Source organism: Citrus clementina, unplaced genomic scaffold, assembly GCF_000493195.1.
Source record: "Citrus clementina cultivar Clemenules unplaced genomic scaffold, Citrus_clementina_v1.0 scaffold_3, whole genome shotgun sequence".
Taxonomy (NCBI): domain Eukaryota; kingdom Viridiplantae; phylum Streptophyta; class Magnoliopsida; order Sapindales; family Rutaceae; genus Citrus; species Citrus x clementina.
The window spans coordinates 28,466,698-28,481,727 of NW_006262339.1; the positions used below are offsets into that span (position 1 = coordinate 28,466,698).

The following is a 15,030-nucleotide window of genomic DNA, read 5'->3' on the forward strand; positions in this document are numbered from 1 at the left end:
AATGCTTTCAACAATATTAAGTGAAAAACTTGAATTAGCTGGTCCCAATATTCCACAATTTACGAAAGAGAGGGTCCGACGCATGAAGGTGTTGATCGTACTCGATGATGTGAATAAAGTTGGACAATTAGAGGGTTTAATTGGAGGGCTTGAACAATATGGTTCAGGAAGTAGAATTGTTGCAACCACCAGGGATAAAGGAGTCCTCGAAAAATTTGGAGTAGAGAAGGAGAAAATATATGGGGTTAATGGATTGAAATTTCGTGAGGCTTTCGAGCATTTTTGTAACTTCGCTTTTAAAGAAAGTCATTGTCCTGAAGATCTCAAATGGCGCTCACGGAGTGTTGTACGGTATGCCAAAGGCAATCCCTTAGTTCTTAAAGTGTTGGGTTCTTCCCTCAAGAGCAAAAGACATTGGGGTAATGTATTGTACGACTTAAATCGGACTTGTGAATCTGATATTCATGATATTTATGACATATTAAAGATTAGTTTTAATGAATTAACGCCCAAGGTGAAGAGTATATTTCTAAATATTGCGTGTTTCTTTGAGAAAGAGGATAAAGATTTTGTGGTAAGGATTCTTGATGATTCTAAGTCTCATGGACTGGATGTCCTTATTGACAAGTCACTCATAACAATATCAGATAACTGCTTGCGAATGCATGATTTATTGCAAGAAATGGGCCGAGAGATTGTTCGCCAAGAATCTGAGAAAGAGCCAGGCAAACGCAGCAGGTTGTGGGATCCTAAGGAAATCCGCCGCGTACTCAAGCATAATAAAGTAAGAATCCCCTTTTTTATTTTTCAAATCTTTTATTTGTTTGGAGTTATGCACTCATATTTTTCCAACCATACAGCACAGCCATGCTTTTTTATAAATTTTATTATTACCAGAACATCCTTTAGTAAAAGTATTTTTATGAACAAAACAACCAAAATCATAAAAACTATAATTAGGTAAAATTAATGACTGAGGGTGTCAAGAGAACAAGTTTTCAAATTTTAAATTTTTAGAGAAAACTCCAGATTTTATCAATTTTCGAATGTTGAATAAATGTGTTTAGAGTACAATTTTATTTTTTCAAATTTAGTGAAGAGTGTCAGAACAAAGTGAGTGCTATGAGGATTGGCCCGCCTGGTTCTACTTCAATATAATTATATTTTTTTTCAAAAAAGTAAATGTGTTTAGAGTATAATTTTATTTTTTTAAGCTGCAGTCCCTAATAATAATAAAATGGACTGATTGGCCTATATGTTCTACCTCCAATCACGTTTTTTTAGCTTAAATATAACTTACGGAGGCTGCAAGATAGCTAAATCTTTTCGAAAAGGGTCGTTTCTGAATTTGACTTGAATACAATTATAGCTGGGGAAAAAATGACTTTCATTTTTTTCCCCTAATTTTGAACTAACATTTTGAATTCTGTCGACTGAAAAAAAAAAATATTGAAATCTTATACCAATCAAATAGGCCCTATTTTCTCAACTTCTAGATATTAAGATAACAGGTTTGTAAATTAGAGAGAATTTTGAAATTTTGAACGGTGTTCAGATTTTTTTTTTTTTTGGGTAGTTTAATTTTGCAATGGTCCCCAAAATTTTCTTTTCTCGCATATAGATATTTAATATTTTAAAAAATAAAATAAAAGATTGCAAAATGTGTTCTTGTTTAAGGAGCTCTTAGTTATTCTTTTGGGTTTCAGGCTTACTCATTCTTTGTTTTTCTTTATAAGGGGACCGATGCAATTGAAGGTATATTTCTGAATTTGTACAAAATAAAAGGCATCAATTTAGACTCAAGAGCCTTCACAAATATGCCTAATCTGAGAATGCTTAAATTTTATATACCTAAGTTTCTGGGTACAAGCATTGAAGAGCAGCTTTCAGACTCTAAAGTGCAACTTCCAGATGGCCTAGATTATCTTCCAAAAAACTTGAGATATCTTCACTGGCATAAATATCCATCAAGAACACTGCCATCTAATTTCGAGCCGAAGAACATTGTAGCACTGAGTTTGCCTTTTAGTAAGGTTGAGCAAACTTGGGAAGGAAAAAAGGTAAGTTTTGTACTAATACTAAATCATCAAATTTTCTTTCTTTAAATATGCATATAATTAATTGTTGATTTCAATGTTGCTTTTTAATTAACGTAGTCTTTGTATGTCTTTTATTACAGAAAGCTTTCAAGTATCTCAGTATGTTGAATTTTGAGGGCTGCAAAAGTCTTAGGTCCTTTCCAAGCAATCTTCATTTTGTTTGTCCAGTAACTATTAATTTCTCCTCTTGTGTTAATCTCAAAGAGTTCCCACAGATTTCTGGGAAAATTACACAGCTATACTTAGGCCAGTCTGCAATAGAAGAAGTTCCATCATCAATAGAGTGCCTAACTGATCTTGAAGAGTTGGATTTGACGGATTGCAAACGGCTGAAGAGGATTTCAACTAGGTTTTGTAAATTGAAATCTTTGGTTGACCTTCATCTTGATGACTGCTTAAACCTAGAGCGTTTCCCGGAAATCTTGGAGGAAATGGAACATTTAAAAAGCATCGGTTTAGAAAGGACGGCAATCACAGAGCTGCCATCTTCATTTGAAAATCTACTGGGGCTTAAATCATTGAGCGTAAGGGGTTGCTCTAAACTTGATAAGTTGCCGGATAACATTGGCTATTTAAAATCTTTGGCTTACATCTTTACAGAAGGATCAGCTATTAGTCAACTACCATCCTCTGTTGCAGATTCAAACGTACTTAGAGCGCTTTTCTTCTCTAGATGCAAAAATTTGGTATCATTGCCTCCATTATTATCATCGGGTTCATCATCTTTGGACTCTCTAGATATAAGTGATTGTGCTGTAACGGAAATTCCACAAGATATTGCCTGTCTATCCTCACTGAAACTATTAAATCTAAGTGGAAATAGCTTTGAGAGTTTACCTGCAAGTATCAAGCAACTGTCGCAGCTCAGTAGTCTTAACTTGAATAATTGTAAGATGCTTCAGTCATTATCAGCACTTCCATCGTGTCTAGGATTTCTTAATTTGAGCGGCTGTAACATGCTTCAGTCATTACCAGAACTTCCATTGCGTCTACGATTTCTAAGAGCAAGGAATTGCAAGTTGCTCCAATCTTTGCCAGAGATTCGGTCACCTCTAGAAGAACTAGATGCATCCGTACTCGAAAAGCTATCCAAATACTCCCACAACCCTACTGGTGGCAATACGCTAGAAATTTCGCTCCGGTTTACTAACTGCTTGAAACTGAATGAAAAAGCAAACAACAGGATTTTGGCAGATTCACGACTAAGAATTCAGCATATGACAATTGCTTTACTGAGACGAATAGATGAAACAGCAAAAAACAAGGTATGAACTTCCCTCTTTCTTTTACTCTGTCCCTCTTTGTTTTCTCTGAAATCATAGTTTTCATTTTACAATTTCTTTTTTCTTTTTTTTTTTTAAATGTCATTTCACAGAAAGGTCTTGAACTCAAGACATGCATAATTGCTTTACCTGGGAGCGAAATTCCTGACTGGTTCGGCAATCAAAGTTCAGGACATTTGATAAGTATTCAACTGCCATCGCATTCTTTTGGCAGAAACTTAATTGGGTTTGCTTTTTGTGCTGTTGTTGATTTTAAGCAAGATCTTGATTGTTCAGATACAATTGGAGACGGACGTCAATTCAACTCACTCAAGAGTCCATCCAGATCCATGTTCGTCGGGTATGGCTTCCGCTTAGAAACAAAGACTCTCTCTGAAGCCAAACATGTTAATCGGTATAACCATTGCGAAGATTTTCAATACCCAATTGATTCAGATCACGTCATACTTGGATTTTGTCTCTGTATGAATGTTGGGTTTCCTGATGGTAACAACCATACAACTGTCTCCTTTGAGTTCTCCCCTGCCGTTGGGGATGCCGCGTATGGTCACGGGGTGAAACGTTGTGGAGTGTGTCCAGTATATGCAAATCCCAACGAGACCAAAGCCAACACTTCAACTCTCAATTTTGCGACCGAAGTTTGGAAATTGGATGATTTGGCAAGCGCGAGTGGAACTTCGGATGAAGAGGAATTGGAACCGAGTACGAAGAGAATTTGCAGAGCCGATCAAATCAACACTCCTTAACAAATGAATCACCCGTTTTCACGAATTCTTTTAACAATGTCCAAAATGCTCTAATTCTAGATTATGATTTGTTTAAGACGATGTTTTATCTGTGTATTCCTTTTTGCTTTTGAAAATACCTTATTTTATTTAATTTAGGTGGCGTTTATTTTTTTGTTTGAGATCTAAAGATCTGAATTAATCTGAATTCTAAATAGAGTTGAATGACATTTTTTTTCTGAATAGCTAAAAATAAACATTAAGTTGTTTGTTTTTTTAATTTAAAAAATCTGAAAATTAATATTTTTACATTTATCCCTATACAAATTATATTGTTAAATAAATAATAAACATCTCAAATAATATTCAATTGAATATAACTCTTTAATATTATATATCATATATGTTAGTCAATTTTATTATAGCTTGTGATATTTTTATATGAAAAATATTTATAAAAAATTATGAAGATAATAATGTTAATTTGAACAAAATAAAAAGATAAAAAATAATAGTCTATCACTATATATTTTCACAAGTTAAATACAGATGGGTAATAATGCTACTTATTAAATTTTATTTAATTAAGGATGGCAATTAATTAATTAGATAGGGATATATTGAAAAATATCTTTTAATGATAGGATTCACACTTTTTATAGATTAAGTAAAAAGTTAAAAAAATTAGCTTAATAGCTTAATGACTTAATTGTTGAAAATCTTCATTAAGTTGAAAAAACAAATAGACTTAATGATTTAACTTATTAAAATTAAGTTATTAAGTCAAAAAAATAAACACCCCTTAGTTGTAGAAATAATAAGTCAAAGCATCAGTTAATAACTCATTGCAATCTGCTAATAAGTCAAAGCATCAGTTAATAACTCATTGCAATCTGCTAATAAGTCAAAGCATCAGTTAATCCTCTGTCGTTGTTTTCATTATTAAAATTAGACAAAACAAGAGGTCGGTGTCTATAAGTGGAATTCAACTCTTCAATCTCTACTGCATGAAATTATAGTAATTTGTGGAAGTGTTCTTATATTATATGCTTCTGAAGATTACATGTTTTAACAATTTTTAAAACACCAAGCAAAAAACATTACCAAACGAGCCCTAAGCGTTTTGAAAATACACTAAGGTGGTGTTTAGTTTTAAGAAAGGGGAGGAGAGGAAAAGAGTGGAATGGAGGGGAAATGAGAAGAGAGGAGTGGAAAAGAATAATGAAATTAAATTTCATTATTCGGTTTGACATAAAATTTGATAGGGAAAAGAATTATAATTTTTTTCGTTAGACAAATTTATCCTTTACTTTAAATATTAAATTATCTATATTAGTAATAAAATATAATTCAATATTAATACCAAACTTTTTTAATTTCAAAAAGTTCTAAAACAATTCATGATTTATATTTAATATAAAATATAAAATAATTTAATATATTAAACTATTTAATATAATTTAATATAAATAAAAGTCGGTCAACATAAGTCAATGCCGGTCAACATAAGTAAACGCCGGTCAACGGAAGTCAACGCCGGCCGGTTATTTCCAACAGTGATCCGGCGAAGTTTCGGTGGAGATCCGGTGTACCAGCTGTGATCCGGCGAAGTTCCAGTGGAGATCCGATAATGGTCCGGAAAAGTTTCGGTGTGTCGGTGGTGGTCCGACGAAATTCCTGCGGTAGTCCGGCGAAGTTCCGCCGGAAATCCAATGAAAGTCCACGCCATAGTTAATTTATATTTATATATTTTTCATATTAAATAAATAAATAAGTTTATTTATTTTATTAAAATTTTTAAATCATTCATTAAATTTAATTAATATAAAATTATTTATAATATTAAATTGATAAAATAAAATTATAAATAATAATTTAAAATAATGTTTGTGCTATTTTATTTTATTTTTATCTTTTAGCTGTGTTTCAATATAATTTTTATGTAGATGTCCACACTGATAACAATTCTTCAACTATTAAATAAAATATTTAAGGGCAGTTTGTAGTTGATATTTTGAAATATGGTCATCTGACTGTTCGATAAATGACTTAGTAATTTTTATGGTTTATTGAAAGATAGTCAATGAAAATCTTAAGAAAAAAGAAAATGGAAAAGTCTTAATTAATGGGTAGAAAGTAGACTGATAAAATGAAAGATAGACAAATTTTATTTAAATAATATTAAAAAAGGATAAGATTCTCTAATTTAAGTTAAATTAGTCTCACCCGAAAAAAAAGTATAATATATTAAATAGAAAAGTTTCGGGAAATTTCGAAAAACGCAAAGAAAGGAGTCAGCTACGGGAAATTCAGAGGAAAGTTTGGTGAGAAAAGTGCTGTGAGCACTTTTGAATGCATATACATCTATGCTCATGTGTAATTATGTAATGAACTATATCATAATTAATTTATATCCCCGATATTATTATTTAAATTAATATCCTAACATTTTATTTAATTTTATTTATTTTCTACTTAGTTGAATGGTTAAGTTAAAACTAAATATCAATCTCTTCTACCAAACACAAAATAACACTAGCCATTTGGTAGCCATACTAAATCATGAGATTGATTATCGTAGGTCTCATCTTGGACCCATCATATGGTGCCCGCGAGGGAATAAAGAAATTAACTAAGTTGAGAGCAGCGAAGTGTACCGAATACATCGACTGCGACCTATTTTATTTTATTTTCCTATTTATATTCAAATTATAAGACCTAATAATCCAACCACAATCCTTATAAAACAACTCATTTTTTTGGAATTAGTGAAGAGTTCGTGTCAAGCTCATAATATTATAATTTCTCTTGATGGGTTTTTTCAACTTATTAATTAAACAGAATTATATATACTATTCTAGATGGTCCGCCCCTTTATTAAAATCATAACTGCGTTCGAGAAAATGATTCCTTAGTTTATTTTATGGTTAATTGAAAGTTAATCAATGGAGATTTAAGAAATGAAACAGAAAAGTCAAGGGAAAATACATAAAAATAGAACAGAAATCACAGGCAGGCCAACAGGACAGGCCGGGCGGCCCGATACCTAAGCCCAGGGTGGCCCCACGATTGGCCCATCTCTATTACAAGCACTGCCATAAAATAAGGCCCACAATTCCGGCTGGCTACTGATTGTTCTAGACGCTAAGAGCATCTCCAAAAGGGTCTTTAAATTTTACTCTTTAAATTTCAATTTACTTACTGATGTGGCAAATAAGTGTATAAAAAAATATAATCCCCTCCAAAAGACTCACCAAATAAGAATAAATTAATATTATTTTAATCAAATATTTCCCACTATCAAATTGAATTGTCATTATATTTTTTAAAAGAAACATAAATAATAATTATTGCAGTCTTATCTTTTCAATAAATAATAATAAAATATTAATAGAAGAGAGAAAAACTCACTCAGCAATATTGAAGAGTGAGAAACAAATCTTATTTGAAGAATCTAAATTAACGTATCTTTTGGAGTGTTTAATATTGATATGACTCTTCAAATAAGAAGTAGAATCTTATTTGAAGAGTCTTTTGGAGATGCTCTAAGTAAATTAGAAAGCATAGAAGATTCCAAATCAGTAGAGATTTTAGAAGGAAGATTAAAAACCCACTGTGGATCCATCATTGCGGATTTCATTTTAAAATGAATAAAATAGGCCGACCATAAATTTCTAACCGTCAAATTCAAAAATTATATCAAAAATTGAATTTAACGAAAGTTGGAAAAGGAAAAAGAAATAAAAATAAAATTATTATGGGACCCGCAGACCACTGCCTTTGCAAATTTGGTCTCTTTCAACAGCCACGGAAAGCAACTGATTGGAGATCCTCTTATCAGCTTTCCTTTTTGATTCCATCACAGTAGTGGCCTTTACCCTGTGTTACATACGTGTCATGTTTTCATATAACTAAGGAAAAGAACGTAAAATTTTTCAGATCGACACAAATATAGTTGGAGATTCAAACTCTACTCATACGGATGTGAAAGAATTGAGTTACTATAAACGGAAACGAAGATAATGGAACATCAATGTTAAGACATTTTATTTAGTAATTTACTTGAACAAACCGATCGTTAAATTAATTAAATTGATTAATTTTATGATTAACTGTGGGTGAACCGGCGGTATTGTTTCACAAAGGAATGACAAAACGAAACCAAACAAAAACAACAGAAAATTATTTTTAGATTTTAGATTCGTTTAATTTTCAGATTACCTTGTACAAATTTCAGCTGTCATATTACACTGAATAATTTATTTAAAAAGTATTAGAAAAGGACAAGGGATTCTAATTTAAAATTTTTAATTTCAAATATTGACATAAATTCTCATCCATTATTTTTGTATAATCCAATGGTAGATATTCAAAATTTAAAAAAATATATAACAGCTTTTTTTAATGTAAAACAAATATTAAAAAAAAAATTAATGTCAAAAGCTTTTTATAAAAAGTTGAAGTTAAATTAATTAGTCTCACCCGAAAAAAGAAAAAAAGATATTGCATAATAAAATATTGTTCGGTTGATATTGTATTTTTTATGGTCTGTTGAAAATTCTTCTACATGGCAACCCGAAGCAAAGCAAACAAGAAAGCTGTCAGCACTTGACACGTATATATTACTATTTCCATTTCTATCAATTTCATCCTCTTCTTCCTGCAATTGTAATGTCTTACACACCATCAATATAGCATTAGAACAGTCACAGAATAAATTCTTTTCATCTCCATGTATTATTGGGAAATTTTGATGCCTGAAGGGTATTTTAGTCTTTTTGACGTTGCTAAGGAGACTGGAAAATCTTGATTTTAGTGAAGGATCGAAGATGTTTAGTAAGGTTAAGTTGAAAGGGCCAAAAAATTCCTAATTTAGAATTAAAGGAAGTTGCCCTCTCTCTCTCAAAAAAAAAAAAAAAAAAGAAAGAAAGAAGAATGAAAGGAAGTTGCAGATGAATAAGGCTATGTCAAGCACATATTTGTAATTTGTAATTTGTAATTTTGTCATTGCTGATTGCAAATAGAGAAGATGCCGATTAACTGTTAATTGATCCGTACAATGCATTTCGCAATCTTATTTCTATTTAATTATTCTAGATACAATCATAGCCCTTTATCAAAGTAATAACCGTAATAAAATACATAGGCTCCTAGAATATAACGCCTGCAAAATCACTTGCGAGAAAGACAAAACGAATTTACTGCATTTGTGCTTCTTTTTTTTTTTTTTTGTTAGAATTAATTAGTCATTCATTTGTTGCATTTTTTTTATACATAGATCTTTCATAAAAACATATCATAAATTATTTCATTGAAACTACGCCCCTGTAACAATTGCATTATAATTATTTCTTGAGCAATGGAAAAATCATCTCAATTTTTTTTCCTTGAAGTAATATGATACCCACAGATGAATGATGAGTGTAGTTTATTCAATAAAATATTTTGAAAATATATTATTCGCTTAATAAGAATCACATGATATGAATGAGGTTAATTAATTACTTCGAATTTAAAAAATATTGAATCTCTTTCCTCTTCCACTCTTTCAGTTTTCTTGACTGCACAAGGCAATAGCCTTTACTCTCTATCTTATTATTGATTGATTGGTTTTTTTTTTTTTTTTTTTTTTTTTTTTTTTTTTAATTTGACCTGCACACAAAGTGATAGCCATGAAAGAAATCGCGCTAGGTTGTTTGATGTCAATTTTGAGACGCATATATGCATTATTTGTCGGGAACATTGAATAGGCCAAGTAAATAAAGCAAACAATTATAAATAGGAACATTTTTTTTTTTTTTTGCTTAAGTCTAGTGTAAGGAGAGATAATGAATTGTTTAGAAGGAGTCAAGAAACATACTGAGTTAATTATTTTATTTAATTTTTATATAAGAATGTCTCCAATGTTTCTAAAATTATCATTTTATTGTCTCGAGATGTAAAACCCTATTAAACCCAAATTTAATGAAACCATATAAATTCTAAATAATATTGTATTACTTTCATTTACCCTTCACCTTCACATCCACTTTACCATCATCGTCACTATCAGAGTTGATAGAGACTCAAAACGTGGATTAAGAGATTGCACTTTTTATTAGTCGGTAGTGTAGAATAAGTCATTCACTTTAATTGGAGATATATTTAATTGTATTTGAGTTTGAAAAAAATAGATAATTTATTTTTTTCCTTAATTTAATTGTATCCAACATTTCATTAGAATTTATCAACACATATAGGTAAGGTATACAACAATTACAGATTTTAAGATGATATAAAAACTATGCTTCTCAAGCTAAAAAAGAAAGTGATGATAAAAAATGATTATGGAAAAATCTTTTGGAAGCCCTCAAGGTCCTCTTGAGCAGAAAACCGAAATGGGTGAAACTCCATGTGAAGGAGATACCAAAAGGGCGTACAGCGTTACCAATTCATCCAGTGAATGAAAAACAGTAGCATACAGCTTTACCAATGAAAAACAATATCCCACAACAAATTTACTAGGGTTTTTTCTTTTCGTTTTTATCCTCCCAATTCTTTGTAAATACCACAGCCAGCTCTTCTGCCCAGAGAGCATGAGAACGATGAAATTTTAAAGCTGTATCACAATTTTTGGATGACAAACTAATTTGAGAAGTAGAAGTATGAAGGCAGCAACTTGTTGAGTTACTTGTTCTACGGTAAGAGTTGTTAATCTCATTGTTGATTGTTCTTCCTCAATGTCACCCTGAGAAGTTACAGAATCTTTCATAAAGATAGCTGTGTGCATATCTCTCCAATCAAATTATGCCACGAAGTAACTGTATACGTGAATCAATTTTGCTGGGATGCCTGTATCTCACTCGAATCAAATTAAAATATTTACATACGTGAATCAATTTTACTTGATAGGAGTAAGAGTCTGTGCACCGATACGGCAATGCATCAAGGACTATTCCGTGGAGCAGAGGAAGCGTGCAAGCCAGTGGATTACACGCCGACGTGAGAAATGAGTACAGAAATAATGAAGTCGAACTACATTTGAGTAGTTCTGCTAGCAAAAATTGATTTTCTTTTAACAAAGATTTGACAAGCGGATATCAATTGTACCTGACTCCAAGTATCATATCCGCTGCCCTCCTTGTCATGACAGGCTGAAAACCACCTTCGGAAAATTTCCACATTCTAGCCGTCGGCGTTCGTGCCTTGAATGCCTGCCAGGCCGTGATGCCATACTTACCAGCATAAGCAGCAGCAGCAACTGCCATTCCCGCTGTCAATGGTGCAACCTGATTCGACATTCACATTATAAGGCCCCAATAAGTAATATACAGATCATTGATACTAACACAAATAAGAAATTAAAGTTTTCCTCAACTAAATTCATATCAAACTATGCCCAAAGTTTTACATGTAAATTCTTTTTTATTTTCTATTTTTTTCTTCCTTTTCTCCCTAAGAAGCCAGAAATCCCATAATCGCAATCAATATGTAATTAGCTAACCTCATAGGAGGATTTAGAAATCAGGGCTGGGCAACTTTACATTTGGATTGGGAAAAAATCCATCCGATTCCAATCCAAATCTCAAATCCTATCCCATCCAAAATAAATCGGATCGGATGAATATTTTGGATAAGTTCGGATTCAGATTGGTTCGGATGAGTTCAAACTTCGCATTTGGGTGATATTTCGGATTCAGATTAGAACAAATTAAGGAAATGACGACTATAACCCCACCCTTTATTCACACTCCTCACAATCTTCAACCTCACTGATCACATAATTATAAAATCATTGAAAATTAAAATCAATCCCATTGCCTAAGCCTATGCTAATAACAGCAGCACAGCACCATAACTTTTTTCGATAAAAAAATATGAAGCCAAATACACTAAAAGCTACAAGCCTGCGACGAGCAACACAAAAATTAAACCATATTTTTCCAATTTTCCCCAAAGCCCAAATACACTAAAAATAGCAACATAAAACTTAAACATTTATCTAGTAACCAACTCAAAATAATAATAATAATTAAGGAACAATAATCAGAAAACAAATTCAACATAACTCACCATCACTGGCGCGACAACGACTGAGCAAGGATGCGACGGCAACGGCTGGCGACGATGACTGAGGCGACGGGCCGGCTGAGAAGACGATCACTGTCGCAAGAAGATCGACGGAAATGGCGCTGCTGAGTCTGACGATTTTCCGGCGGTGGAAAGGTGTGTGACTGACTGCGATGGTGTGTGTGTGTGTGTGTGTGAGAGAGAGCGAGGGGTAGTCCGTAAGAGAGGCGAGAGGCTTCAGAGAGGTTAGGACTTGGGGTTAAAGCTTTTTCCTCTTTTTTAATTTTTTTCAGCTTATTTAGTTATTTATTTTTTAATTTTAAAATATTTTTAAGTTTTGAATGAGAGAACCCATCAGTTTTCTGGTTCGATCGATATTTGAGCCGAACTGATAACAAACTGACTGGTTCTCAACTTCCCAACCCGTTCGATTTTTTTCTCTAAAGTTCGGTTCGATTTAGAAAAAACGAAAAAAAAAAAAAACAAATGTCCACATGTATGAGAAGATTTGATCACACAAATTTAACGAATAAGCATGATGATAATTCTGACTTTCAAAGTATGATGACTAATTGCAAAAATTTAATATAAATCCCGCGGTAAAGAAAATTGGATTTTAGAAGAATTTAAAAATCCTGCACTATTTATTTATTTAATATTTAAATTTTATCAGAGTATAAACATAAAAATATTAATTTTTAGAATTTTTAAGTTAAAAATAAATAATTTAATACTTATTATAAGAAATTATGATAAAAATAATCATATCAATGAAATTCAAATATTTAGATTCATTTAGAATTCAAATTAATTACAAAAAAATGGCACTTTAATCTTGTCCTACCTTTTTTTTAAAATAAGTAAATAAACATTAGAATAGTTCCCATTCCTCCATTTTAATTCTCTAATTTAAGAAATAAATACACCACAAATAAATTTAACAAGATAGAACGGAATTATATCATTCATCCTGCTCCTGTCCTCTAAATTTTAGAAAAATTATATTAATTAAATTAGAAATAAAAATATGTTACAATCCCACTCCAAATGTGATTGGATCTTGCAGGCAGTTGCTGGCAGTTGATGACATTTGTGCTATATCGTACACCATAAGGGCTAGCTGTCAGAGATACGAATGGACTTTAAGCAGCTGTCAATAAGTTCACTGTAGCAACCGGGATGCTTCAACGGGCTCATAGGGACTTGGCCGACTTAGCTGTAGAAGTAATCTAATGAGAAAGCTCCAGTAGTTTTAAAGAAAAATCAATGGGCACAAAAATGCTGGAAAATCTTCTACATGTTTAGTCTTATCCTAATCTTCTGCTTTATCTTCATCTTCTCCTTCTTGCCTTAATACAAATATGATGTATTCCTCAGTTTCGAGACACATGGATACCCATGATAACTGTGGACTAAAATGATGAATCCAAAACTTAAGCATGTTAAACGACAAAGTTTTGAACCTATTTAATTAGCTCAGGAAGTCACGAGCTCAGCATGTGGCTTACTAATGATCAAAACGGCAAGAGATGAAGACGTTTTGACAGAGGTTTAAGTGAAGCATGTGAACGAGCACGTGAGGGAAGAATCAAGTTAGTTAGAAGCTATTAATCCAGGTGGCAGAAATCTGTGCATTCTGGGTTTCATATCAGCTGATATATAAGCTGATCTTCATGCAGTTTCTAGATCGATCTAAGAGCATTTTAGAGAGAGTTTTAAGGGAGAGAAAAAGTCATCTTGTTCCCTGTAATCAACTCTTGAGTTGCTCTGTAAATTTCACTAGAATCATCAATAAATCTCTTTCTGGTGGCTTCTCTTGTGGATGTAGATTGTGCATTCTCGCACAATCGAACCACGTAAATCTTTCTCTGTTTTTGTGTTTGATTTGTTCTCATTTCTTGTTTTCTGTGTGATCTGATCATAGCCATTTTCTTTACAAGGCTTTCTCAATTCTTAAAGCTTGATTGTTTGGGTTCAAAGCATCTTTGTAGATCTGGTTTGTGATCTTGGGCAGTGATTGAGTTGCTCATCTAATTCTATAGCACTCAAATCACTACAATAACTTTACTAGCCATCTCTTTGCCACTTTGAGTCGAAAAAGGATTAAAACCTTTATTGATGAACAACTTCAGAAAGGAGATGAAATTTCACCCATGCTTTTAAATGCTGTTGATGTTGAAGGATCCAAGTTTCTGGGACTATTTTCTGAAAAGACTATGCTTTTTCAAAATGGTGTTTGGATGAACTTGTCAAGATTCTTGAACGCCAGAAACTGAATGGACTAAAGATTATAAAGGGTTTTCTAATAGGTTGATCCATCACATGAGCGGAAATAGTGAGGAAGTTTTGGGGATGCTTTTGCTTAGCTTGAAAAAACATTTCAAGGAGATGCCAAAAAAGGCTCAGAAATGGAGGGCTATATTGACAGAAGCATCCAATCTTTCTCAATGGGAATCCAAGAAAATTAGGTAACTCTTATCCATTTACAAACAAGAATTTTAAACATATGTTAGACTATTAAAAAAAAATTGACGTAGAAAGTTCCTGCGAGAGTATTGAGTCTCATTCAAAAAGTAGCCTTTGTGTGAAAACTTAGCATTAATTAATCAAAACATATTTCTGTCAATACATATGTTGATGCTGAAATCTGCTCGCCCTTTATCCGACCAGATTTTTTCCACCAACGCTTATATATTTAATAGAACGATGTCACTCTCTCCTTGCCTTAACGATCGCTTACGTCACTGGATTGAAATCACCCATTTTTATCTTGCTAAGCCTGCATTCACAAAGAAATAGATCAGAGACGCTGGTGGTTTTACAGGCGTAAACCCTCCAATGCCTAAGTTAACACAAGGTGTTTATGCGAAAACA

The 15,030-nt window shown here is 32.4% G+C and overlaps 2 protein-coding genes across 2 annotated transcripts in view; both read left to right on the plus strand.

The window, feature by feature from the left end:
* The window catches only part of LOC112099819 (toll/interleukin-1 receptor-like protein), a gene marked incomplete at its 5' end in the record, with an annotated part of 1,369 nt that extends 877 nt beyond the window's left edge, over positions 1–492 (plus strand). The window contains 2 exons of the mRNA XM_024187301.1: positions 39–419; positions 488–492. Of these exons, the coding sequence (XP_024043069.1) occupies positions 39–419; positions 488–492 (386 nt within the window). The remainder of the gene's footprint in view (positions 1–38; positions 420–487) is intronic.
* Positions 493–1,817: 1,325 nt separating this feature from the next.
* Positions 1,818–4,128, plus strand: LOC18047284 (disease resistance-like protein DSC1). The gene is made up of 3 exons (XM_024187302.1): positions 1,818–2,060; positions 2,180–3,364; positions 3,475–4,128. The coding sequence occupies exons 1-3, from the start codon at positions 1,818–1,820 to the stop codon at positions 4,126–4,128; spliced, it is 2,082 nt and encodes a 693-aa protein (XP_024043070.1).
* The last annotated feature ends 10,902 nt before the right edge of the window (positions 4,129–15,030 follow it).

Bases quoted from the DNA above. Each gene is read 5' to 3' on its own strand.
- LOC18047284 (XM_024187302.1), top strand. From the start codon at position 1,818: ATGCCTAATCTGAGAATGCTTAAATTTTATATACCTAAGTTTCTGGGT. The intron at 2,061-2,179 runs GTAAGTTTTGTA...CTTTTATTACAG, and splicing joins AAACTTGGGAAGGAAAAAAG to AAAGCTTTCAAGTATCTCAG. The intron at 3,365-3,474 runs GTATGAACTTCC...GTCATTTCACAG, and splicing joins ATGAAACAGCAAAAAACAAG to AAAGGTCTTGAACTCAAGAC.